General features: G+C 47.0%; 1 protein-coding gene across 6 annotated transcripts in view; it reads right to left on the bottom strand.

Moving 5' to 3' along the window:
• NECAB2 (N-terminal EF-hand calcium binding protein 2) overlaps window positions 1-24,599 on the bottom strand; it is an 87,869-nt gene that overhangs the window by 28,097 nt on the left and 35,173 nt on the right. For all 6 annotated transcript variants that reach the window (XM_037409527.1, XM_037409525.1, XM_037409523.1 and 3 more), the window contains one exon: window positions 14,324-14,432. Coding sequence is in view for 5 of the 6 variants with exons in the window: in XM_037409525.1 (XP_037265422.1) it covers window positions 14,324-14,432 (109 nt within the window). In the remaining variant the exon portion in view is untranslated. The remainder of the gene's footprint in view (window positions 1-14,323; window positions 14,433-24,599) is intronic.

Here is a 24,599-nt window from a genome sequence, read left to right as displayed (position 1 = left end):
AACTACAAAAAGGAGCAGAAAAGTTATCTCAGAATGGAAAAAATAATGTGGAGGAGCAGAGCATGAAATTCCCTTCTTGGGTTCCAGCTCAGCCAAGGGAAAGGTGTCCCAGGCTCTCCCAACAGGTGGCACAATCAAAAACATAATGAGAATTCAGAAGTTGCAAATAAATCAAAGTCTCATCTTCACAGGGTATTTCTCATGCAAATAGCTGCCTGGATGTGCTGCTTAAATGCCACTCAACACCTGGTTGGCTTCAGCTGAAGATAATAACCCTTTTGCTGGGGCAGATGAAAGGTTTGCATCAGCAGCCACACAGCTTAGTTGCTTCACCAGCACAGAAAATGGAGGTTTTTCTGAAATCACATCCTACTTTTATTTCAATCTCCTATTCACAGCTTCGGGTTTGCTACAAGGCTTCAAACGAGCATGGAAACAAATTATCCTCTAGCGTTAGCCACCTGCAAAACTTGTTTTCATTTAGGAAAGACTAAAAAACATGTGCAGCTGGAAAGTATTATTATATCTGATGTTATGCCTTCCAGTCCCAGCAGCAACAGCACTGTGTTATCTCAACACCTCAGAAGTGGAAAATGTACATCCAGATGCCTACTAAGGGGTCACAGATGGTCATTCTCGATCATTAGTTTCTGAACTCAAACATTTTTTACACAAACCCCAGAGTGAGAGAAATTATTCCAGGCAGGGCAAGGGAAATACCGAATACTAGATGCCAGCCAGGAGCTAAATAACTTTAATTCTAAAGAACTAAGCAGCTTTCCAAGTCCATCAGCATCCTCTTCTGGAGAATCCTGCTAAACCCTACCTGAGACCTACCCAAGGATCTCCTTCACCTGCCTGCTTGCTTAAAAAAAAAATAATAATAATAAAAAAATAATCAAAACCCACAACATTTGTGATATGATGTAAAAAAGGGCTTCCAGGTCCTGAGGTGCCACGTGTGAAGAAACAGCACAAACCATATGCCAAGGCCGTGCACACCCAGGAGCGCATCCAGCTGCAGCTTCAAATGGCATCAGCAACGTATCCTAACACATGTCAGGTCTGGCTTTAATGTCTTTAGTCATGGCAGGCTGGCAGGCAGGGCTCTAGTGCCCACCTGGCTCCTACTTTAAAGGACGGTCTTTATCTCCTGCCAAACATCCCCGCTTCCTGCAAGAAATGACTTTGAAATGTATTTTGCCGTGTGCTTCAGCAGGAATAATGCAAAGGTGCACACACTGCTGCAGGCACGCCTGCCCTGCATGCGACCCAGTACAACCAGTAAATAGAGTGAGCAGTGAGGCTTAAATAACCCAGCAGGTTGGTGGTTTGGGTTTTTTTTTTTTTCCAGCCCTGCTTTTTGCAGCTACCCTACCTATTTAAAACTACCACCTATTTAAATTGCCGGAACGGATGGAGTAGCCCACTCACATGAGCTGATACAGGGTTCACCATTCACTCCAGACAGAGATTTCTCCCCATATCCATGTTCCACGAAACAGGCGCAGTTTTGCAGAGTCCATATGAATCACGATGTAACTGGGACACTTCCAGCACTGGAACACAGTGATTTTGATTAAAACACCTATGGGGAACAGCTCCCATCGAGGCTGCTGAAAGGGAGACAAATGCTGCCAGCTTCAAAGCAAAACTAATAATTTTATTCTTCCCTTGGCATGTGCTCCATCACCCAGCACTTGGGGAGCACAGTCAGGGGGGTTTGAAAGCCCAGCAAGTGAATCATGTTTTTCTCCAAAGCACTGGTACCACAGAGAAGGGAAAATAGGGATAAAGAATTACCCAGAAACAAAGAGAAGCAAAAGGAGGATTCTGTATGAGTTTTGCACATATAGATTTTGTATTACAAAGAGCATCGTCACCTATGGTGTGTGATTTGGGATTACGACAGATTCGAGTTACTCTGGGAGACGATCTCTTCCCTCCTATTTGCTCTTACCATCAGCAAGGTTTTCATTCAGCAGTTTGAAGGCTGAAGTCTGGTGTCCTCAAGGATGCCTTGCCCACCTGAATCCAGGGTGCAGCTCCCTCCTGCTCCCTGCACCACTTTCGCCTGGATTTAGGCAGATGGTGACCAAGACGGGGCAGTTCCACTTCTTTTCCACACCACATGGCCACGGTGGCTAATGCTGCTCAGCAAGACAGCAGGTGAGAAGCAGCAGGGCTGTGCAGCAAACCTGCATTCAGACCCACTGAATTTTCGTATAGCTTTCTCTGTGGCACCTCACCTTGATAACTCATTTGCATTCTCATGAATTAGACACTGTCCAGATCCAGTTTTCAAACCTACGTTCATTGGAAAGCACCCAGAGCTGCGTGCTCTGCCCTGTGCACTTTGCTCCAGAGCACAAGGGCAGCAGGCTTCTCATTACAAGCCAGTAATCTGGAAAACACTAATTTTACAAGGTAAACTGAGCTGACCTTCAATACAAACAAGCACAGTAAATCTGGCAGGCTCAGGATAAAACACGCTCCTCTACTCATCCTGCTTCAAAGCTGTTCACTCCCTGCGCAAGAAGTCCCTGTCAAGTTGCTATTTCAGCTCTGATTGCAAGGGAAAAGGGAAAAAAAAAAAAAGAAAAAAAAAAGGATGGCTAACACCGAATACTAACTCCTAATTGATTCATCATGATGCTGAATCTCACAGGTGGGCAGCACACTTTGGGGAGCAACAGGTCCAAAAAAAGCCTGGACCTGCTCCAAAAAGCCTGCGATACCCGAGTGCAGATGTCCTGCCTGGCAGTGTGGCGCAGAAAGGCGGTTGCCATAGCACTCGGCATGAGCCGTAATTAGGGATGTGGTGGGAAAATGTCTCTTCTGTAGCCAATGACCTGCAATAAAATTGCATTTTCCTTGTAACAGTAATAAATCTCATAAAAATGATGCAAAGAAGGTACTAAACTTGCTAAAGAGACTCTCCAAAGACCAAATCATAGCCAAGGTATGGATGCAGCAGCCGAAGGGATCTCTGCCCCCAGTGACCCCATCTTGGCTGCTGGTCTTCTCCTGAGGGATCCATCCCCACCTCTCCTGGCAGAGCCCCTTACCTCTGTCACCATCTCACACTCATCATGGAAAGGTGTTTGGTGTGGATTTTCCTGGGTTTGGAAAAGGGAAAACTCCCGCAACAATAGCTCACACCTCCTTGGAGGCTCCTACGAGTGACCCCACCGGACGCCATGGACCACGCACCCCGCTCCCCCCCACAACGGCCGCAGGCTGTGCGCAGGGGCGTAAGGTATGAGGAGCCCAAGGGCCATGTACACACACTGGGGTCTGGTTTGGCGATAACGCCTGCTAACAGCAATATTCCTATGTTGGCTTGTGCAGCTGATAAAACCAGCATGGGCACTTTGTCAGGGTGGGGAGGATCAAACACCCCCTGTTTGTAACAGGCTCGTTCTGCGGCACAGCTCTCAGAGCTTCCATTTCCTCCCAGGGAATCAACATCTACCATAGAGACCAGTACAACATAACGCATGATTTGCTTACTTTCTCATTTTTGAAGACTGCTGCTGTATTTCGAGGCCAACTCAAGCTCCTCTCTCCCTTGACACACTGATTTATTCTGCACGGACATTTATGAAGCACCGGGTCCTGCCTACCGCCAGCCTGCACCCTGCATGCCACCGAGCATCCTCATTCCCCCCCCCCTACAGTTGCAGGGACAGATCAGAAGTAGGACAGCAAGGGTCCCGGTTGCCTCTCCCACGTCCTCAGAAAGTTCCAAGCTGCAAACCATCCCTGATGCAGACCAGATGCTTCAAGACAACCAAAATAACCTTTTCTCAGTGGTGAAGTATTTGACAGAGCGAAACCCCTAGCTCTAATCAAGGGCACCAAGAAAAGTGACTGAATGCAGATAAAAATGAAACAAATGGTCTGGATGCTGTTGGAAAACGTGCTTTTTTCTAAGAGCCTAGGCTCTCATTAGTTGAAAGAGAAATGTCACTTTAAAAAAAGGCAGGGGCAATAAACTGGCACCTGCGGAGCACCAGCATTTGTTTGTTCATTCATCAGCAACTGCAACATGGCATTGCAGGCCAGCAGGCGGTGACAGACCCTCTTGCTTTGTCACACAGCTCTGGAGCTGGGGGTCTGGGTACCACCAGTGACCTGGGCTCAGCATCACTGAGGCTCTGCCCTTCCTGCCCTACCACTTCTATAAATTAACATAAAAAATGCAGCATATAGGTGTAACTGTCTGCAAAGTACTGACCATGAAACCAAATCCCCAAACTCTCTGTGGAGACCGCTGCTCTCCCTGCTCGCCCTCTGCAAAGCACGGCACCTCGCTGCCCACAGCTGCCCCGCAGGCACCACAGCTTCCTGCATCTCAAGTATGGGCAAGGGGATTCTTTCCCCCTCCAAAACCAACTGAGCCACCCAGGATCTGCATTTTAAGAGCAAAAATTGGTGAAGTTTCTGCCGATGGAAGAAAATTTGGGGTGATTAAGGAATGCTCCTCTTGCATCCCTTTGCATCTTGTAAAACTCTTTCACACTGTATTAAAAATAATCAACATTTTCTCTCTGCTTTATCACAGGTAGCCAGAACCTCTAACCACTCACAAAAGAAAAATCTCTTGAAAAGCTCATAAAAACTCCAAACGATGACAGCACAATAAAATGCCTGTTTACAGTGCAGTTGGTATCCTCAAAAATATATCAGTGCAGCACACCGATTTACTAAACTTAATCCAACAGTTAGTTCCCGAGCACAGTCACCACCTTAAATAAAAGAGACATTTATTGAGCTGCTGGTTATTATATACACACTGGGTTATATCAGCTCTCCTTTAGTTTATCCTCAGAGAGTGCCAGGCAAAACTGGGACTATAATCCTTGGAAAGACAGGCTGAACACACCACGGCCAGCACAGGCGACCCCTTTGCTCTCGGGGTATTTCCACCAGCCCACCTTTGGAAACACAGCATGAATTTTTGTGATATTTTCATCATGTTGCATTGAGAGAATTTATTATTTAATGTTGGCACCCTGGTCCAGGATCTTCAGCCTGCATCCTGCATCACAGCCCTCTCGTAAACAGAGCTCTTCATCTCACGCATGCATTTGATAAACAGTAAATACAGCAGTTGCACCTGAGTTAACAAGGCATCAATTTTGCTGTCAGGCTTGTTCAAACTGATCAGCCTCAAGACAGACTGTTAAATACCAGCTGTTTGTGATGCACTTGGACTGCTCTGTAGCATCAACTGTATTACTGGGATAGCTCCTGTAACTATTTCAGGTTTGTGTAATAGGGGTCCTTTGTTCGTAGAAAAATATATTAAAAAAATAGGAAGGAAAAGAAAGGTTTCAACATGTGATGCTCGTTTACAAAATCACAACGTAGTCCCCTTGCTGTGGAGTGCTCAATAAAGTGCTTTAAAAACCAAAGAAACAGAAGCTGCCCAGATAAGCTCCCGTCCACCACTCAGCCTTTGAACCCATGAGCGTTTTCCCAGTCTGGCCTGTTCAAGAATATTTCCCCAGCTGCTTTGTTAACAGCCAACAACACCCACAGGCACGTTAAAGCCTCATCAGCATTCAGCCAGGACTGCTTTGTGCACACCCAGCACAGAGGGAGCAATCCTACAGTGCCACACGCCGAAAGCAAGAGTGGTGGCCACCTGGGCAGCCACCAGGTACCACTCGCTGGTGTTGATGCAGCATCTCTTCTCCTAGTCATGATGCCGAGCGACCACTGGAGGGGCTCAGGTCATCCTCCCCGCCAAACACCTCTGCAGGGAACCTGAGGGCACTGGAAAAGGCAACACTGCTCTTCAGTGCCCAGTGCCACAGGGACAAGAACAAGAGAGGTGGGTAAATGTGGTGATAAACTGGTTATAAAGGTGGAAAAGATTAATGTATGCATAATTCCAGTGCCTGGACTTTGGAGCGGTACCATGCTGGTCCCTGCAGGCTGAGTTACCCAGGGGAGAGCTATCTGCATCTGTTTGACTGAATGCACTTGCCCTGCTGTGCTGGGGTGCTGGTGCCCTCGTCCTCCCTGGACAAGAAATCACAGTGTCCCTTGGCTCTGTCACCTTCGCAGGGGCAGGTTAATGGCATCAATAACGCTCCCTGGCTCCCAGCAAGGCGATACTTCAGCTGTTTTTTCATAGAAACAAACTTCCCTCCACTTCTTGGCCCTCTCTTTTCCATCAAAAGAAGTCACTTATGCATGTTTTAAACCTCTCATTATTCCTCTTAGCTCAATTTTCAAAGCGAACCATTAAACCAAATAAACATTCCTTCTTTTGGGGTGGAGGGGAGGGCGTCTCAGGTTTTTTTGCACAAACTGCCAAGAGTATGAGTCAGTCAGAAATGGCCTTTTTTGATGAATGAACATTTAACATTTTGCCTATTTCTACTTAATATGGAAGCCTGGCTGGATCTGATTTCCATTTGTAATCTCTCTAATATTGAACTGCAAAACAGACAGGGAAAAAACCTAATTATTCAGAGCTCAGCTGAATGATTTGCTAATTGCCAGAAGCAAATGGCAAGACATTGAGAACACGAGCTAAAATTAAATCAGCTTCCTCTTCCTTAGATTTTGCAGGTATCTTGGTTATCACCAAAGTTGTATGCAGGAGAGAAAGAAATCAGAGCACAACCATGCAGGTTTGGATATTGTTCCACAAAACTAGCAGGGAACTAGTAAAAAGGATAGTAAAACCAGAAATCCCTGTACTCTGTTGCCTGTATTTTCCCCGATATCTTTATTTCTCATGCATTCTCTTCTCCTGCCATTGCAAAAATGATCTGAAAACCCCTCTCCCCAGATTCATTCCCAAGGCAGACAGCCTGCGCTGCCTACCGAGCAGCAGCTGGACACATATGCTGCTTGACGGTGGTGTCCTACGCACACTTGTTCAGAAAAAACACACAGACAGATTTGTAAAACTGGAGCTTAAACAAAAAACTACATCCTTTTTGAATGCCTACGTGGCTCAAACACAAGTAGCTGGTTAGAGTTAAATATCTTAGTCACTTTTATGGTTTTAATGCAAGATGTTGGTATCTATCCATTCCCAAGAAAAGAAAACGTCTGACACACAACAACCCTGTCCAATCCAAAAAATAAGCTGCCGAGCCCCAGTCCCAGCTAGAAAACCCACCAATGTGGTACTTCTCCGCTCCGTTTGCACAGATGAACCCTCCCTGATCCTTGACCTCCACAGTAAACACCAGCCTGCTGCTCCCAGCTTCAATCTGCCTTGCTGCCAGATTAAACAGGCTCCCTCCAGGGACCCCGCAGGGAGGCTGCCTGGGAAAACACCTGGGAAATATGATTAGAAATAGAAAAATATTCTCAAATGTTTGTGTTCAACGAGGTTCTGTGCGGTTTCTTCAGCTTTTCTGATTTTTCCCAGCTACTGATTTGTTTTAAAAGCCCCTTTTCTTTGGTGAGCCTGAGATGTTTTGCAGCTCTATCAGCACGCAGCTACTGAGCACCAGCTTTGGCAGCAAGCATTTCTTCACTTAAATGAGAAGTGAAGCCAGTGCAGTTTAAGTGACATGTCGGCACATAGAAGAATAAGCTAGGACTCAAAAACCATCTTTCACGCAAACAAAAGGAACAAAATCCACCAAATGCCCACGGTCTCAAGAGCCAGAAATTAGAGCCAGACATGTAATTTTTGCGCAATCATTTTGTCCCTTTCATAAGAGACAAGAACTGTCTCTTGAATCAGTTAATCAAAATCTCAGCTGATTATACCATCCGTAGTTTGTTTCGCAGGGAGCTAATTGAGAACATTCAATATTCAAAAATTAAGTTGGTTTCAATGGGCACATCCATCTCCACAGTGTGGGCTTGGGCTCCCAGACGAATCCGGCACTCCACTGAATCAGGTTTGCAATGCAAATAGCCAAGATTATGGAGGGAGAGACAAAACAGGAAAAAAAATACTCAATCATAACCATCATCGTTCCTTGCACCCAAGAAGTGGAAGTACTTTCTGTTCAAATTTGAGAGGACGGGACTGCAGAAACCTGGAGAAAAGCATGGGCAGCAGAGCACTGCTGCTGCAGTCTCCCTGCCCATGGTGGGCTCTACCAGGTGGAGTCTCCTCACCCCAAAGGACACCAGACCTGATATAGGTTGTGGGAAGACAAAGCATCTTGGAGGGTGCGCCCAGGGGCACTGCCGCATCCAAAGTGGTAACAACAGACCTTTTCCACTGGAGGAAAATAAGTACTGGAGTAGGGCAGCAGGCTGCTGCCTGATCGAGGGTGCTGGTGGAGTCCAGGTCTGGAGCAGGGCTGTGTGCTGGAAAAAGGTGCAGAGAACCTCATGTTCACTTGTGATGATGTGAAGCTCCATTTCTGCCCAGGTTATCAGCTGAAACACGAGGTGCAACATTAGCTTGCATGCATCAAGCTTCCTTGCAAGCTATTCCTTGTTTAACATTCAGCAACAGGTTCTAAGCTCCTTTGCCTTTTTTTAACCCCACCAAAATGCCACATTGCTGTTATAGAACACCAAACCAGGAGTTTTCAGAGTTCAAGGTACCATCTGCTGCTACCGAGACATCCTCCTGTGGCTGCTTTTGTGAGGTACAGCCTCAGCCCGAACCCCCAACCACACCAGCAGCACCCTGCAGCATCTCCTCCCGCTCTTTGGATGCTGGTCACCATTGCAGAGCATTGAGCTCCATAGCCACAGGACCTGAGTGTTAGCACATAAACTGATTTTATTCTCTGGGTATCGATACAATCAAAGTAACGGAGAAACAAAATTCACCTATGCAGGCTATCAGCCCAATTCCCAGAACTTCTGGCCCAGCAAATGCCCTGGTGATGTCTGAAGAGGGTAGAAATCAGACATGAGCTGGGGGGATGTTTTTCCAGATGACTTAGAAGAGGAGGAAGGGGGCTGGGGAGGCAGGCCAGGAAAGGCACATGCTGCTGTGCTCCCTCCTTCTCCTTAGAGGCCTCGGCACTGGCACCGATGCTCTGCCTGCCTGCCTCCCACTCGACAGCGTAACCAGCAAGTCACAACTGCAGGAGACAGCTCACTCCTGCTCGTATCCCTCATTAGCACTAACAGGATCTTCACAGCTTCTCCTGCACTAGTAACAGCCGGTGAAATACAGACTTGTCCCTCCTCGTTTGCTCCGCTTCCATCAACCTGGAGGAAGAGGCACTCGCAGCCGGTCCCTGAGGAGCAGCTGCCCCATGGTGCCAGCCCAAGGCTGGACCCATCTCAGCCAGCATCGCTTTGCCAGGCTGCAGGCTGTGCCCAGTGACAGCTCAGCTTGCAGCCGTTAAACACCCAGCACAGGGCAGGTATGCTCCATCTCCCTGCAAAAGCAGGGGCAGCCCAAAACTCCCACCCTGTCCATGCCAGCATTGCAGGGCTCTTGGAAAGCTGGAGCTGAACCCACCACGGGGAGCAGCATGGCTGTGCCAGCACAGCGCTCACCAGGCTGACCGCTGCTTCACAGCAGGACTAATTAGCACAAGGCAGAGAAGCTCATCAGCATCGTTACCTGCTTCGGGCGCCACCGTGCCTCCCCTAGCTCTGGGGTCACACACAGCACTTGGGTTGGTAGCTGCCCTGACCATACCCTACTACATCCCTGCATCCCAAAGTGCCCCCAGATAACTCTGACCTATAGTACATCTCCCTGTGGCAGCTGAGCAGCTGAGGGGTCAGGGAAGGTGGCTCCATGTTCCCAAGAAGGACATTGTTCAGCATCCAAAGGTACCAGACCAATTTTCCCATCCATCCGCCACCACGACAGGCAGGAGGTGGCTCGCTGCTGAAGGCGGCACGAGCCTGATCGTCCTCAGTTCTCCATTTGTCACAGTCCTCTGGCAGAAATGACATTCTGGGGAAGCTGTGAAGGGCTTCTGAGAAGAGATACCGCTTCTCTTAATTGTCCTACATGCACATTCCAACCTTTTCTAGTGTTTGCCACTGGAGACAAGAGCTCACTTGTGGGGGGATGTGTCTGTGCAGATAAAGTAATTAAAAGAATAGCTATAAGCCTAACGAAGAGATAACAAACGACAGAGCAGCAGAATGCTAATGCCATGTTCTTGGCTCCTTGTGAATGGACCTATACAGCTCATCAGAGAAGTCCTGCTCCAGCGAGCAGATCTCTCCCCAAAGGGCTGTCCTCTGCAGCTACAAAACATGTACAAGAGAGAAAAAGACTTCTTAAAATCCTCTGCCATTATTAAATCTGTTTGGCCAGCAGCCACATCTGACCTCCTCCTTGCTTTCACAAGGACCGAGAGGTGTTCTTTCCTGCCGAGGGGATGCAGAGTGGGTGTGAGCACTGGCCCAGGGAGCTGGGAGAAGATGGGAACTGTGGGTCAGGCAAAGCAAGTTTCATCCAGTATCACAGTCATGTTTTTAAAACTTGTTTGACTTTCCATTTGCAATGACTTTTTAAAATCAATATATCTCATTAGAAAAAGTAAGAAAATATAACAGGGTTTCCCAGGTGAACATCAATCTGATGCTTTCTAAAGCCCTGTTCTGCCACTAAACCATACATATATATATACACACATATATATAAATTTGTGTGTCTATATAGCACACATATAATTTTTGCAGTTCCAGTAGCATTGACATTAATAGTAACATATCATTACCTCCCCATTAAACTTCAGGCAGCTCCCCATAAAGCACTGCTGAAACCTCCTGAAATAGCAGCTAAACCCAATAGTGACAAACCACATAGCAACATCTTGCTGTTGCCTCCTGCTTCAGTTGGGAGGAGGGAAGGAGGGCAGCCAGAGTGAGCAATGGAGAACAAGATGCCACTTGATCATAATTTTTAAGCAACAGCAGGTTTATGAATATAATTTTGCCAAAAAACAAGTGAAATACGTGGCAGATTTTGCACGTTCCTGCTGCCAGATGAAATAACCAGTGACGATGGGACTCAAACCATGGATGGCAGGTTCTTTTGTGGAGATACCCAGTAATAAAACCCCGTGGAGAGTGTTTGGAGCCCATGCCCACCACACCACATCCCTAACCTCCTAGAAATACTTCCTAAGCAGTCCAGAAGAAAGAATGAGACTCATTAATGCCCCCAGGCTATACTGGGGTATCTCAGTTCAGCACCCTCCTCACCACAAATGAGGTGTTTCACTGAGGGACTGTGATGCCCGAGAGAGAAGCACGCGCTCCTCCAGCCTTGGCACATCACCACTGACTCCCCGCAGCAGCCCAGCTACTCCTGCATCTGCAACCAACTTCATCTTCCCAGTCCCCTGCTCCACTTTTCTCCTTTCCACTGTCTTCCCACTAAAGCAACTCGAGAATCTACTTCAGTAAGGCAGTTCCCTGCTCCTAAAAATACTCCAGGAAATTGAATCAACATTTTGTAATTGGGCTGGTAACAGCAGCTACTAATAATCAGCAGGAACATAATTTTCTTTGTTTTCTGCTCTAGCTGTAATGTAATTTCAACAGCAAACTTTGTTTTGCACACTACACAAACATGATGGGCCATATGAAAAAAACACAGAGGTAAAATGGAATATCAAAAAACAGCCTTAAAAATAAACTCCTATCAAAGAGCAAATAATTTTGGAAAGCTAAAGTTAATATTGTTAATAAAAATAAAAGCATTTTGGAAAGCTAAATTGAATATTGTTCCTATGTTCCCCTGTAAAAGGGAAAATGAAAGCTCCACTCCACTCCTCTTACTTGGTGGAAGCAGCACCACTCAAAACTGCAACCCTGGTGCTTGGGCAGGCAGGGGCTGGAGGCAGCATCCCCCCTGCCCAACCTCCCCGAAAGCCGCCGATGCACTGGGTGACGAACAAAGGGCAGGGCAAGGTGGAGAGCGCATGCACCACCTGAAGGACTGCACTAGATGCAAGACTGCAGTCAAGCAAACTGCTCGTTTCACAGCGAAAAGCACTTTTGCAGAAAGAAGCCCAGCTCTGGAATAGGTTTTCTGGAGACTGAGAGAGCTCTTGCAGATAAAAAACCCTAAGGAGTATTTTCTTCCCCCAACTTGGTAAATTTGCTGTAGGTGTCTACGCTTTCCAAATCAATAAGCGAGTGCCAACTTCATGCAAGGATTTAACTTGGAAGGGTGACCAACTCATTGCTTTTCCTTCCAGCCAAGAACAGCAGATGCTACACGGCTCTGTACAAGCATCGGTCCCTAACGGGTATTGATGACTGCATCAAGCCAGCTCGGAAAAAGAAAAATACGTCCAAATTGTGGGAACTCTTGCCACTCTCGGGAGCTGCTCAGCAAGGCCCCTCTTGCCGGCAGCACTGTTGCGTGACATTTAGAGATGGCACATCTTCTCTCTGTTCAGTTTAGAAGACATCCCTTGCTAAGGCTCGGAGCAAGCTGCAGATTCTCCACAACCCCCACGCCAAAAGTGGGCTGCAATCCAATTTCCCATTTCAAGAGGGCCAGAAGAAACCTCCATACCCTGACCCCCACACCCCCTGGTTTACACAACAACCATCTGCGTCCTTTCAAAGGCCAGATGAAAGTTGATAAGCTCAGACAATGCTATGAATTATTTCAGAACAGAGGCAGAGAGCCCCGGAGTCTATGGAGACCCACCTCGGAGCATCACCTGGAGCTCAATAAATACACCCACCGTAAGCCAGCATCTAGTGTCTATTGAAGGGGAACCACTAGAAGGGATGGGTCATTCCCAGCTAATTTTAGTAACAAGATCACTAAAGTTCCTTTGATTCAGTGCAGAGTATATACCAACCTGGTCTTTGTGGCATTTCTGACCTCAGAATAAACTTTGGGAAGCACACACATTGGAAAGACGGGATTTGGAGAAACCTCACGTGTACTTTGCTTGCAGCAGCCACCTCTGGACCGGGTTCATGAGTTTTACACCTGCTGCTTCGGTGCCAGTGCACTCTAGAGCCATCACTGCTTTCCAGGGGATCTTTTGGATGGGTGGCAAAGCATGCACCTCTCACACAGGCAAGACTCCATCCACCTGCTGCCGGAAGGCTTCGTAATTAACCAGACTATTATTTTTTTAAGCACTTGCTGCAAGACTTTTCATTTGAAATGGGATTCTCTTTTTATCTGCTTTTTGGACAGATCTTTTTTCTCTCCAGAGGAATAGGAGTCACACTGGAATATGTTTCAAAGCTGGCTTTCATTTGCATTTCCAAACAGCCTAAACTACTCAGGCTTTTGAAGATGGAGTCCTCTTGGAAAGAGAAAACCCACCAGTGGGATGTGTCCTTTGTGCCAGTGCCCAGCACCATCACTACCTGCTGGCAGGCGGGATCCCACTGGGGTCCCCTGGACCCCGCGGCTTTGTGCCTATGTCAAACACTGCCAGTGCCAGGCACTTGCCGGGCTCACAAACACCTCAGCCTCCACCAAAGGCAAAGGTGGGCAGAGGGGGAACAGAGGGAGAGATGGGAAAGGCAGACAGAGGGGAAGGAAACATCAGCTGTTAACGAGATTGTCACTTTAATTTGATGGCTTGACACAGCCTGCAAAAGCTTGATTCTTAGCAAGAGCAGTCAGGTGCTGTATTTAACTTCAGCTTTGATGTAATGTCAAACCAAAGCACGCCTGGAGCCCTCCTCTGCCATCATTTCCCCCCGCTTCTGTTGCAGCGGTGACACAGAGCGTGCAGCACTGCTGGCGGGTCCGTCCCCTTGCCCCGGCTGTGTGCGGGCAGAAGCACAGCCACATCAGGCTGCTGGGCTCGGAGCAGAGGCAAAGCACATACAGCAGTGGCTGCAGGGCTTGGGCTGGCCCCTGTGCAGCTGAACTTCCCTTTGAAGAGAAGGGGGCTTGTTTCTGTTCTGTGCTAGAGCAATCACTGCTTTCCAGGGGATATTTTGAATGGGAGGTGAAGCAGGCATGGTCCAAGTGAAGGGATACAGAGGCATCACAAAAAGACCATAAATCATTCTCGTTTGTTGCGGTGAAAATAACTGGGTAGAACTACATTTACAGAGCTTCACACAGTTGCCTTTTACAGCACAGCAAACCGTTTAGACAAAGTGGAAAAGCTGAAGGGCCATTTAAATGCCCTCATGGGTAAAATTAAGTATCATTTCAGATGCCATGAAGATCAGGTTGCATTAAAGCAAATGGCCTAGAAAAAAAACCACCAATGCAAAAGAAGTCATAGCGGCCGTCACAACGAGATACAAACCAAGCAAAAATGGAGATTCTGCAAAGTTTTGCAAAGCAAGCTGCACCTCTGGGGCTCCTGCAGAGCTCAGCTCTCCGGAGCAGCACGGCTGCTGCACACTAACGCCGCGATCCAAAGACTCTGTGAAACAGGCGTCAGCATGGGGAACTTACTTGGTGTTGTCCGAGTCAATGGTATGAAAGAGCTTCTCAAGTTCTTCTTCATTGAGCGTCCCATCGGAAAAGAAGGCCTGGAACTCCTCCAGGGACAGCTTCCCATCATCTGCAAACAGCAACACAGCCGCCGTTAGGGAACTGGCAAGGTGAGGGGCAAGACTGAAAATCGAGAGTTATATTCAGATTTCAAGAATCCGACCAACATTATCTCCAAGTGCTTCTGCAGAACTGGCCCTCAACCAGTGAAGATCTCACTGGCCACAGGGTGGGACCGGGCAGCTCTGGAAGCACTGGAGCCAGGTGAAGGCATGTTGCTCCTGGGTATGGATGCACTGGCCATTAGTGACCAGCTGGGCTATTAACCCAAAGCATGACTCAAGCCTAAAGCGGAAAAGCCTGCAAGCTTCATCCTAAAACTTAAAACATTAAGAAATTATGGACCGTTTTGTCTACCCTATGTTCAAATGAGGGAGGATGCTCATTAATGGACATATAACAGATAGGAAAAGACCCAGGGCTGGAATTAACAACAGACCCAGCAATATCTTTTGCCATCTCTATCCAACGTCTTTTCCAACGCAGTGCACGGCCCAGCTCTGGACAGAAACGCAAAACAGCAGCTATCAAGCATAACATGATACATCTTGCTTCAGTTGCCAACTGTTTAAACATACAAGGGCTGTGTCACCTTAATGTTGTGCTTTTACTTCTGAAGGGACCTGATGACGCACAAAATCCATCTGCCTGGCCATACGGGCTACAGCTTGCTGCCTGCCTTCTGGCAAACCCACCAGCCTACGAAGGAGTCACAAGACAGAGGTTTAATTATGTTCTCCTGGGCACCTAGAGTGGAACTTGTTATCATTTCAGCGGTAAGCTCCAAGCTCATCCTTAAACATTTATTTTGATACCAGCTCTGGCCAGAAGTTCACTGGCACTTCAGCAGCCTCACCTCCAACTGCACCAAGAAGCCCTGCAGATAGTCAGTGCCTATTGGGAAGTGCCTCTGGACTCAGCTCGTGGATGGAAAAACAACATGCAGGTTGGAAAATCTGGCCTTACACTTTGCATGTTATTTTATATATTGGCCCCAGTATTATTTTAATAGTGGCATTATTACAGCCTACTCAAATGACCCAGAAAGAAAAGAATTATGAAATCAATACACAAGGGGATATCAGGACTCCTTTGCAACTTTTGCTGGTGATGTGACAAAGGCTCACACTCAGCTGCTAAATCTGGAGCCTTTGTGCGCTGTGGACAGGTACAGCACGTCTTTAAAACCACAGCTGGAAGCGAGAAAGTCTGGAGAAAGCTCCTGTGAAGTTCAGCAATAAAGTAACAGGAGGGAGACAAACGAAACTTTAAAGAAATTAATTTACCTCTAGTTTCACATTTGAGCCACTGACACTGCTCTGGTGTGCAGCAGTGCCTAGGGGGGAATAACTACCCCAGATCACGTATTATTTAGAGTCTTTCCATTTGTACCCACAGAAGATTCATAGACTGGAAAGGCTGCCTACTTTGCAGTAGGAGAATGTACCATTTATTATTTAATCAAATCAATTATGAACCCTGTTGCTTCTCTTTCAGGAAATGATGCTAGAGCAAAAATTAGCCAACTTACCACGTGCACATCAATATTTCTTCCCCAAACTAAATCAGTCTGCTGTTCCTAAAACATACCCGCATTGCCAAATGCTAACCCAGTTTCTCTTCCCTGACACAGACGAATTTAGACCAGTGATAAATGGGGTCTAAGATGCCTATTTAATTGGCAATTACAAAAGGAACACAGCAGGAGAACAAAATCTGCAGCAACACTGGGTGAAAAGGGTATCGTTTCCAGAGCACCACAATGCGCCCAGCTGCTATATTGTTTTCCTGCGTTCCTTCCCCCAAACGTGAGCTCTTTGCAGCAGGCAGGGTGCAGAATACCAATGCACAGCTCAAAGGATGGGTCCCAGACCTGCCCTCTGTTTCTGAAACTAAAGAAAACTAAAGCACCCCTAACTTTTGCTGGAAGCATCCCACCAGTGTCACCTGGAGGCTAACCCGGTGGTGACACTCTTTTGCTGAAGCAGATAAAAAGACTGTGCCCAGAGCAAAAGCCCCATCCACCCCATCCATCTCCACTTCTGCATGTTGCACAACTGGATGAGAAGTTCCCCCCCAGCACTCCTGTTTACACAGTATCCAAGCCAAGATCAAGGTTTGGTTTCTTCTCATCCTGACTGGCAATGAATATATGTCTGCAAGCAACAAGATCAAAAGGATAATGGCATTTCTATTCCATGAGGGCCGAACAGTTCTTTATACACAGTACACTTTCCCTGTAAACCTTAAATCAGCACTTGTTCACCTCGAAACTGTCCTTCCACATAGAAGGCAGGCAGAATTAAATTCCCGGGAAAGTCACATAAATCAACTCACTAGGAAAGAGAAACTGTAAAATGAAGTGATTTTTTTTTCAGAAGAGTCCTTTAATCTGAATTTACAGTTTTCTCACCTCTGAAAGGCACAAAAGTGTTTCTAAGTTTAAGGAGAAAAGAAGTATCTTTTCCCTCTACTTAGTTTATATCTTAGAACCTGTCTCTTTCATTTTAGCCTTGCTTGATTTCTTTTGAGTAATGCATGCCAGCCACATTTTCACCGTGGGCTCTGACACATCGGTGTTTCAGCCCCCCGCCAAATGCTGCTCTGACCCCGGTGTCGCAGCCTCAGGAGCCGCAGGTGAGACCAGGGAGGCAGGTACTAACCACCGTGACAAGTCAGGTGGCTGAAAACCAACATACCCCCAATTTTTGCTGGCACTTAACAGCCCAACATAATAGAGGATGAGCAAAGGATCTAGAGAACGAGGAGGTGACAGGAAATTTTATTTCATTTTTGCTGTTTGGAACCCCCACAGAACTAGTTGACCCCTGGCAGGAATTTGAATTAAAGTCTGAATTTTACTTGTAAACAATGCTCGAGACTTTCAGCCCCCAACAAACACCACCACAAAGTACCAGGCAGCTTAAAGCTGATCGTTATTTAATACAAGCTGGAATACTTGTCTGCAAACACACAAAGCAAAAGCCTTCCAGAGTAACGAGATAATCCTTGAGCTGCATATCTATAATTGTGAAACAGCCTGAAAGCCACGGCTTGCTGGAGCCCGGCAGGCAAGGAAGCCTTTGGGGAACTCGGGCGATAAGAGGAAGCAGACCGGGCTGGGATTTGGCAGTTAAAATTAAACTGGTAAGAAAATCCTGGCCGAGGAGAATTGACCACAACCGACACCGGGTCAACCTGCCAGTGGGTGCTGCGATAAGGGCTGATGGAGATGCTGTGCTCCAGGAGCAGCCTTATCAGGAAAGTCACAGGAAAGCAAGCTTTTTCTGAAAGCAGAAGTGTCTGCACTTGCCAAATAACGGATAAGGCTTCCAGAAACCTGCTTTTTGCTGAAAGCTCCTGGGCTTGAGAGATATGAGTTCTCCAAATGAACTGGCAGTCATCATACCGGAGTGGCAGCATCAATCAGATGGTTCAACTTCACCCATACCCTTCCCCGTAGCAGCTTGTCTGGGGGGCACTTCAACCCTAGGTAGCTACTTTTAATAGGAAAGATAATAGAAAAATGGAGATTCCTCACCAAATCTCACTAAACAAAATAGAGCTTCCATCACTTTTAAAATCTAGAGAAACCTTGGTGACTTCTTCATCTGGATGGCCACGTTAAAGGCAGGCAACCTACTTCCACCTACTCACCCGCTCTCCCAATTAAACCCAGTACTTGAAGTCAACACCGAAGCTGGCAGCGAGGACCAATGCCACCAACTAGGAATCGCCTACATTGGCGCTGATGGGCTGAGAAAAGAGATAATCAGGTCTCAGCCATCCCACCACCATTTCTTCCTGAAAAAGCTATCTTCATTTTATTCTCATTTTTAAAAATAATTCCATCACAGGCAAAGACCAAAGCAAATTACCAGCCAAACAGAGTTATCAAAGTTAAAACTAACTAAAGAGAGAAGGATATAACAGAGAAGACCAGAAAGCCCCAACTGGGATTGTATTATTGCTCCATTTGCCATCATGAAAATCTGAGGAGTCCAGAGGCGGCTTTTACGCCTCCTGCCTCACACAATCAGACTGTTCTCACTCGCTAACACAGCCAGGGGAAAAAGCAAACTAAGATCATAAATCATCCAAAATATAGGAAATCTGATGGCTGCGTTCTTGGAAATTCACTCAGCAATACAAATAGCTTAAAGCATCTACAAAATAAGGTCACTGTTCTGAGCCTGAGTCTGCTAAATCCATTTCCAATTACCTCAGGTTGAGACTGCTCATATATTTCCTAGCTATATTATGAATATTTTTCATTACTTATTTTTATTACTCTATGAGCTCTAAAACGCTTCAAGCCTCACTCAGTGGGCAAGCGCCAACAGAGCTACGGGTAAGCAAATTGGATTTTATTGTGGCCCTCTGAGTAAAAATGACAACTGGATGTTTTTCTTCTTTCTTTGGGGCGGGTGTGTGCCAATACATGAGCCAGCGAGAACACGGAGTGCCTGCTACCCTGGACCCTTCATCCAGCCCCTGGGAAGTCAGCGGGAGCAGCTTTATTCATTTCAATTAAGCAGGATATGGGCTTGAACTTTCAGTCCTGAGCTGTTAGGAAAAATTACGTCCAGGTCCATAGACCTGCTGGGTGACGGACCTTCACAGTGGCCGAAGTGGGGGTGCAGTCACCGCAGCTCCCAGCCCGCTCCCGAAGGCACCCGCACATGGCAGGCAGATGAGACCCATCCTCCCACTTTGACTCCAGTATCAGCGTTATTTCGGGGGCAATTGGGCTTAGCTGGGCGCAGGCCTGGTGATTCACCCCCAGCTTCGGCTGAAGCTGCTAAGCCACAGGAGCTCTGCGTGAGAAGCACAGCCCGTGTTCTGGTGGCACCTCACAGGGATGCCGCTGGCATGGAGCCCCTGCACATGTCTTTGCTGATGACATGGAGCACACATCGAGAAAAATGAAATTGCTACAATTATAGTCATTTTATAGTGAAAGGAATTTACAGAATGACTCCAAAATCACCTTTTTTTTTTAAAAAAAAAGTTAACTAATGCCTAGCCCAGACATTTTCACCAGGGTTGGCACCACTCCAGGCAATCCACACGGATAACCTGAGAGACAGATCAATGTTTCTGTCACAGCTAATAATCTCTCTTTGAAATGCTCCTGTGCGTTTCTTAATGCCAACTGGGATTGCTGATGGGACCGACTGGCTGATGCTGGCACTGAAACGCAAAGGCTGGCACAGAAGATGACAGTTTCCCATACAGACAAAGCCAGGGATTGAACTTCAGGAGCTGGGATTTTGCTTGCTGAACTCGTTGGAAAACACCTGATAAATGCTCTTCTGTGTACTGGGCAAGATCCCCTCCTTTGTCTTCTTGCCAATAACGCAGTTTCGGGGTGGTGTCTCCCATCTCCTGCCGGTGACCCCCCTGCAGCTCCCTCGCTCCGGGGCAGGCTCCGCACGCGCTCTACAACCCAGAGGCACATGCCACGTGCAGGTCTGCTGTCAGCATCACCTTCGCCTTTTTGCCTAGTGTTAATCCAAACTTTTGGGATTTTTATCTTTCCAGGACATCTTTCCTTCCTGTGCTCAGACGAGGCCGCGCAGAGGTGTAAGTTGCACGTAGCAAATGAAAGAACATCTCTTAAGAAGCCAGGCAATATCCCCCCCAAGCCATTCACCCCAGTAATAAAGATCAGCTCTTCTTTGGTAATTTGAATGTACATCTCCCTGTATCAAAGCATAGAGTTCATCAAACAAAATATTTGGCCCATTTTGGTTTTTTCCTTTCTGCTTTGCAGCGGATGATGGGGTTTTGTAGTACAGCTGGAACCAGTGCACATGCAAAATCCTTGCCAGACACTGATACAGCAGGACCAAGGGTCCTTTTTGTGCCAGGGTTAACTTCTTCATTTCCATCAAAAATGGGGAGAAAGCGACTTTCATTTCAAAATGACCGCATCAGTCAGCATAAGACATTGAGAAAGGATTTACAGCCTGGTTCTTGTCCAGGGTGATGGGTAATACTGCATGTACCAAGCAGACGATGCTGGCAATCTTCCCTGTGGGACTTGGCCTGGGGAAAAGTTGGGGATTTCCCCTGTAGTCAGAAACTTGCACCTCATTCCCACCATCCAGCAGTGTCCATTTAACATGCCAGATTTTTCCCCAACCTGCTCAGCTTTTATCATCAAATCAAGCCTTTTGTCATCCTAGAATTAGAAGTAATTTTGAAATAATTTTTCATAGCAGCTATAGATAGATATCAGCTGTAGGCCGGTAGGCAGGGAGACATGCAGGAGTGATATAGCACATTTTCTCCCACTGTCTTTTTGAAGACACTATTTTTTTTTCAGTTTCCCAGATAATACTCACCCTGCTGTAATGAGCTGATTTAAATGTTGGTTTTTTCCACACTCACCTAATATATTGACTCTGGATGTTTTATCACAGGTATTTAGAAATGCATTCCAAAGAAATTCCTAGTTCCTTATAAATAAAATGTTGGGAGAAATCTTCCCCAGGGTGCAAATATCCTGGCCAGGTTCAATGCAATTGCTGCTTAATAGAGGCTGTAACAAAAAATACCCAAATATTTTGAAAAGGATTCAGAGGTGCCACTAGTCCCCAAAGTTTTCTCGATCCACCTTTTTCCTACAGAAAACAGGAGGAGGGAACATTTTTCTCTCACTAATTAGAGCTCTTTTCTTGCAATTTAAAAAGAAAACGAATGTCAAGGGCTGATTTCCATACATTTGCTTCAGATCTGTAGCAGCACAAGGAAAATACCAAGTCAGCCCCCTCCACGTGTTGCTGCTCTGTAATAATTCATGAAAACCAACGGTGATCGGGCCCCCGGGACACTTTGTACATTAACGCGTTGGTCTAGCTCGGGGCAGACTAGCAGGAAAACATTCAGGAAAAGAAGCCGTGGCTTGCAAAAAGTGACCTCCTGACAAACAGCTCATGTTAGGAGGCAATACCTGCACTCTCGATGCCTGCCCTTGAGCTCCAGCCTGGGCAGCCGAGAGGGGCCGAACGGGAGGCAGCCCAGATGGATGCGCATCACGGGTATTCACTAGTCAGCATGGTAGCACAAAGCAGCACCCAGGACTCAATACCGGGAATATATTGCATATAATAAATAAAGAAATATTAAGAAACTGGGGACACACCTTCTCCCTGCTTTCTTCCCTCTCCCCGCTCTGGAGATCTCCGTTTCCAAGCTGTTGCAGCCATCAGCAGAGCCAGCTTAGCTCCAGACATACAGCTGCCACTGCCTCCCAGTTATTTTTCATCTTACTGGCCTCAGCCTGCCTCCTTTATATTGGGTGCTATTAAATGGCTGGCTGACTTTAAACAACCATAGCTTTTTAGCACCTTTGATTTATTTGCCCGTTCAGACCGTTTCCCCTGCGGGTTACACAAGCGCGAGCAGCATGTTCCTGGGAAGCTTGCACCTCCTGACCCAAACAGCCCTGTTCTTTCTCCCAAAGGCTTTGATTCTCCACATTCAAACACCTGCCTTGCTCCCTCCCCCGTTACTGAGCCCCATCTTTCCCTGTTGTCCCAAACATTGTCTTTCTTCTCCACTGAAATGCCTTCAGCACCTTCCCTTCCCACTTCCCACCTTCTTTTTCTTGTGGAACTCTTCGGGCGTTACACACAATGACATTGCAGATACAGTCGTACAAAACTAAGTTTTCTGGTTTAGAGGAAATTTTATGTAGAGAAGAGGCTGCAGTGTCATTAACTTTTGATCCCTACCATTTGACCCCAAAAATTTCTGTTTCTTGCCTCTACTGCCTTGTTGCAGATCCCTTCTTCACTCACCTTCCTGAAATGCTGCATTTCAAAAACCCCAGCAAGCCCTTCGCTACAGAACCCGCAGTCAAAGCACATGAGCTACTGACAGCCTCTCTAAGTGTTTGATCTAAAAGGGAAATAAAACACAGAGACAGCACAGCTTGTCATTAACACAAGACCAACCTGTGCTCCAGCAATCCCAAAGCTGTAAATCCTGACTTCAAAACTTCCTCCTTCTATTTAAGGCAAAATTCTCCCAAGGAGACCTCGCTAAAATAGAACAGAACCTGCACCCTATAGTGCCCTAAAAACAATGATTCTGCGCAGGAAGTATAGCAAACCATGAGAAATACACAAAAATAAATACTGGGACAAAGCCCCAGTATTTATTTGGATACCCATTGAAATATTAAATAGTATAGCTGCCATTTCCTATGCAAGGAAGAGTTAACTTCTGTGCAGCAGCAAACCACAGTGTTATACATAATTCCCTTCAAGGTTAAGTATTTCTTTGTATGCACAATAGAGGTGGCCTGGGAATCAGAGAGAGATTTAAATCTGGAACTGAGCTCCGTCACCATCAAAGCAGAGGAGCGGGTTTCTTTGGGAGACATTTTTGCAATTCTCCCCCATGCTTATCAAAAGCTACGTATGTTTTCAGGCTGCTGCAAAGCTCTTACTGCTGCCGTGTCATGGTCCTCTCCAGATGCATCACACTGGCTCTGCTGGAAGGCAGAAAGCTTGGGGTGATGGGCAGAGAAGAAAAACCACAGCAGCACTCAGTGTGTTCTCCTTCAAGTCTCCTGCAACAATGAGATGGGGCCTAAGGGAGCTCATGCCTTCCTGAACTCCACGTTACCTGCACTTTATCTGAACAAAACGCCTCTGAGAAGCTACCACGGGTAACATATTGCAGAGTCCCTTGTCTCCAGGGTGGCTGAGGACAGATGACACACGTACATCGGTGCCTGACCTACTGCTACCCTCCACAGTAGAGGGAACCCTGGGTTCCTTTGCAGGGACAAGTCAAAATAGCACTTCTGAAGCTCATCAGGTCACTCCATTTCCATCTCCGGGAGGGCAGCCAAAAGCTTAATTTTGCTGAAAATTACAGCTCCCTCCTGCACCCAGCCAGACCAGGAGAGCACAATTTATATGCCCAGGGAATAGCTGGAGCAGCCACAGCATGGGCACAGCAGCTCTGGGGCAGCTGTCGGATGCACTACGTATCCCACGGGTTTAGGGAACAGCTCAAAGACAAGGAGCCCCACAGCTCTGTGCATTGAGACCAGCAGCAAATCCAGATTTGCTCACCCAGCTCTCAGCCTCCTTGGAAAGCGGCAGCAGATGCATGTCCAGGGTGAACAGGAAAGAGAGGAGGAAGAACATTTTAGGTAGCAGGTTCTTCACCTTCATTCAAATCACGTGGGGAAACACCGTTGCTTGTTGACAGTAACGTCTCACATGTTCCTAAAAAACATGGCAGGCTGTACAGGGCCCTCTCACTCCCAAAAGAGCAGGAAACCAGGCAGCTCTTGGATGAGGGAGGGAAGAGGACCACAGGAACTGTGCTTGCAGCAGAGCAGGCTACAGCAGAGACCCCCTGTGGGGTCGCAGACCCACAGCAACCCTGCTGAGGAAGGCTGCACATTGCCACTTTTTCTAAAACCGCGATATTGTCCAAATTGGGGTGTGATTTCACTTGAGGAGCAAGAAGGGAAGATACTGGCATCATACTGACCTCCTCCACCAAACTAACATCCCTGCTTCTGCTTGAGGACAACTCAGAAAGCAGATGTAGAAAGGCAACGTACGGGATTTTGCGCCGTGCCCCAGCTGGGAATGCGTTAGCTGAAACCTTTGGGAACCATCAGCTCCAGACAGACTGCCAGCACAGAAGTTTTCAAACTTGATCATTAAACTTGGGCAGAAACATTAAAAAAAAAAAAAAAAAGGTGCATCTGGGTTGATATATTGGATAGTTTCAATCAAGCTGAAGCAGAGGCCAACGCTACCAGCTCCAGAACACCCTGGATCTGCAATAGCCTATTAAATCCAGATTTCTCAGAAACAGGCACCAAACAGCCCTAATCCTCCTCTGCTCCTCATTAGCCAGTCATTCTCACTTGCTTTTTCTCCTCTAAAGTGCAGATGAGTATTTCAGAGGGCTGGGGTAGGGTTTGCACTTTTTTCAGCTCATTATACCCAGCACTGGCTTCCAAAAAGGGAAAGAAAGAGGTGTTTGAGCAAAAGAGGAAAAAATTATGAAAATGCATGGTGTTGCATCCCAAAAGCATGGTCCTGGTGTGGCCAGGACAAGGCAGGGAGAGGACCCCCCCTGGGGTTTAGGCTGTGCTTGGCAGGGCTTGCAGCACCACGCTCAATCTGGATGCAGC

Source organism: Falco rusticolus, chromosome 15 (genome assembly GCF_015220075.1).
Source record: "Falco rusticolus isolate bFalRus1 chromosome 15, bFalRus1.pri, whole genome shotgun sequence".
Lineage (NCBI taxonomy): Eukaryota > Metazoa > Chordata > Aves > Falconiformes > Falconidae > Falco > Falco rusticolus.
The sequence above is the reverse complement of the archived record's forward strand: the minus strand, read 5'-3'. Positions and strand labels throughout refer to the sequence as shown.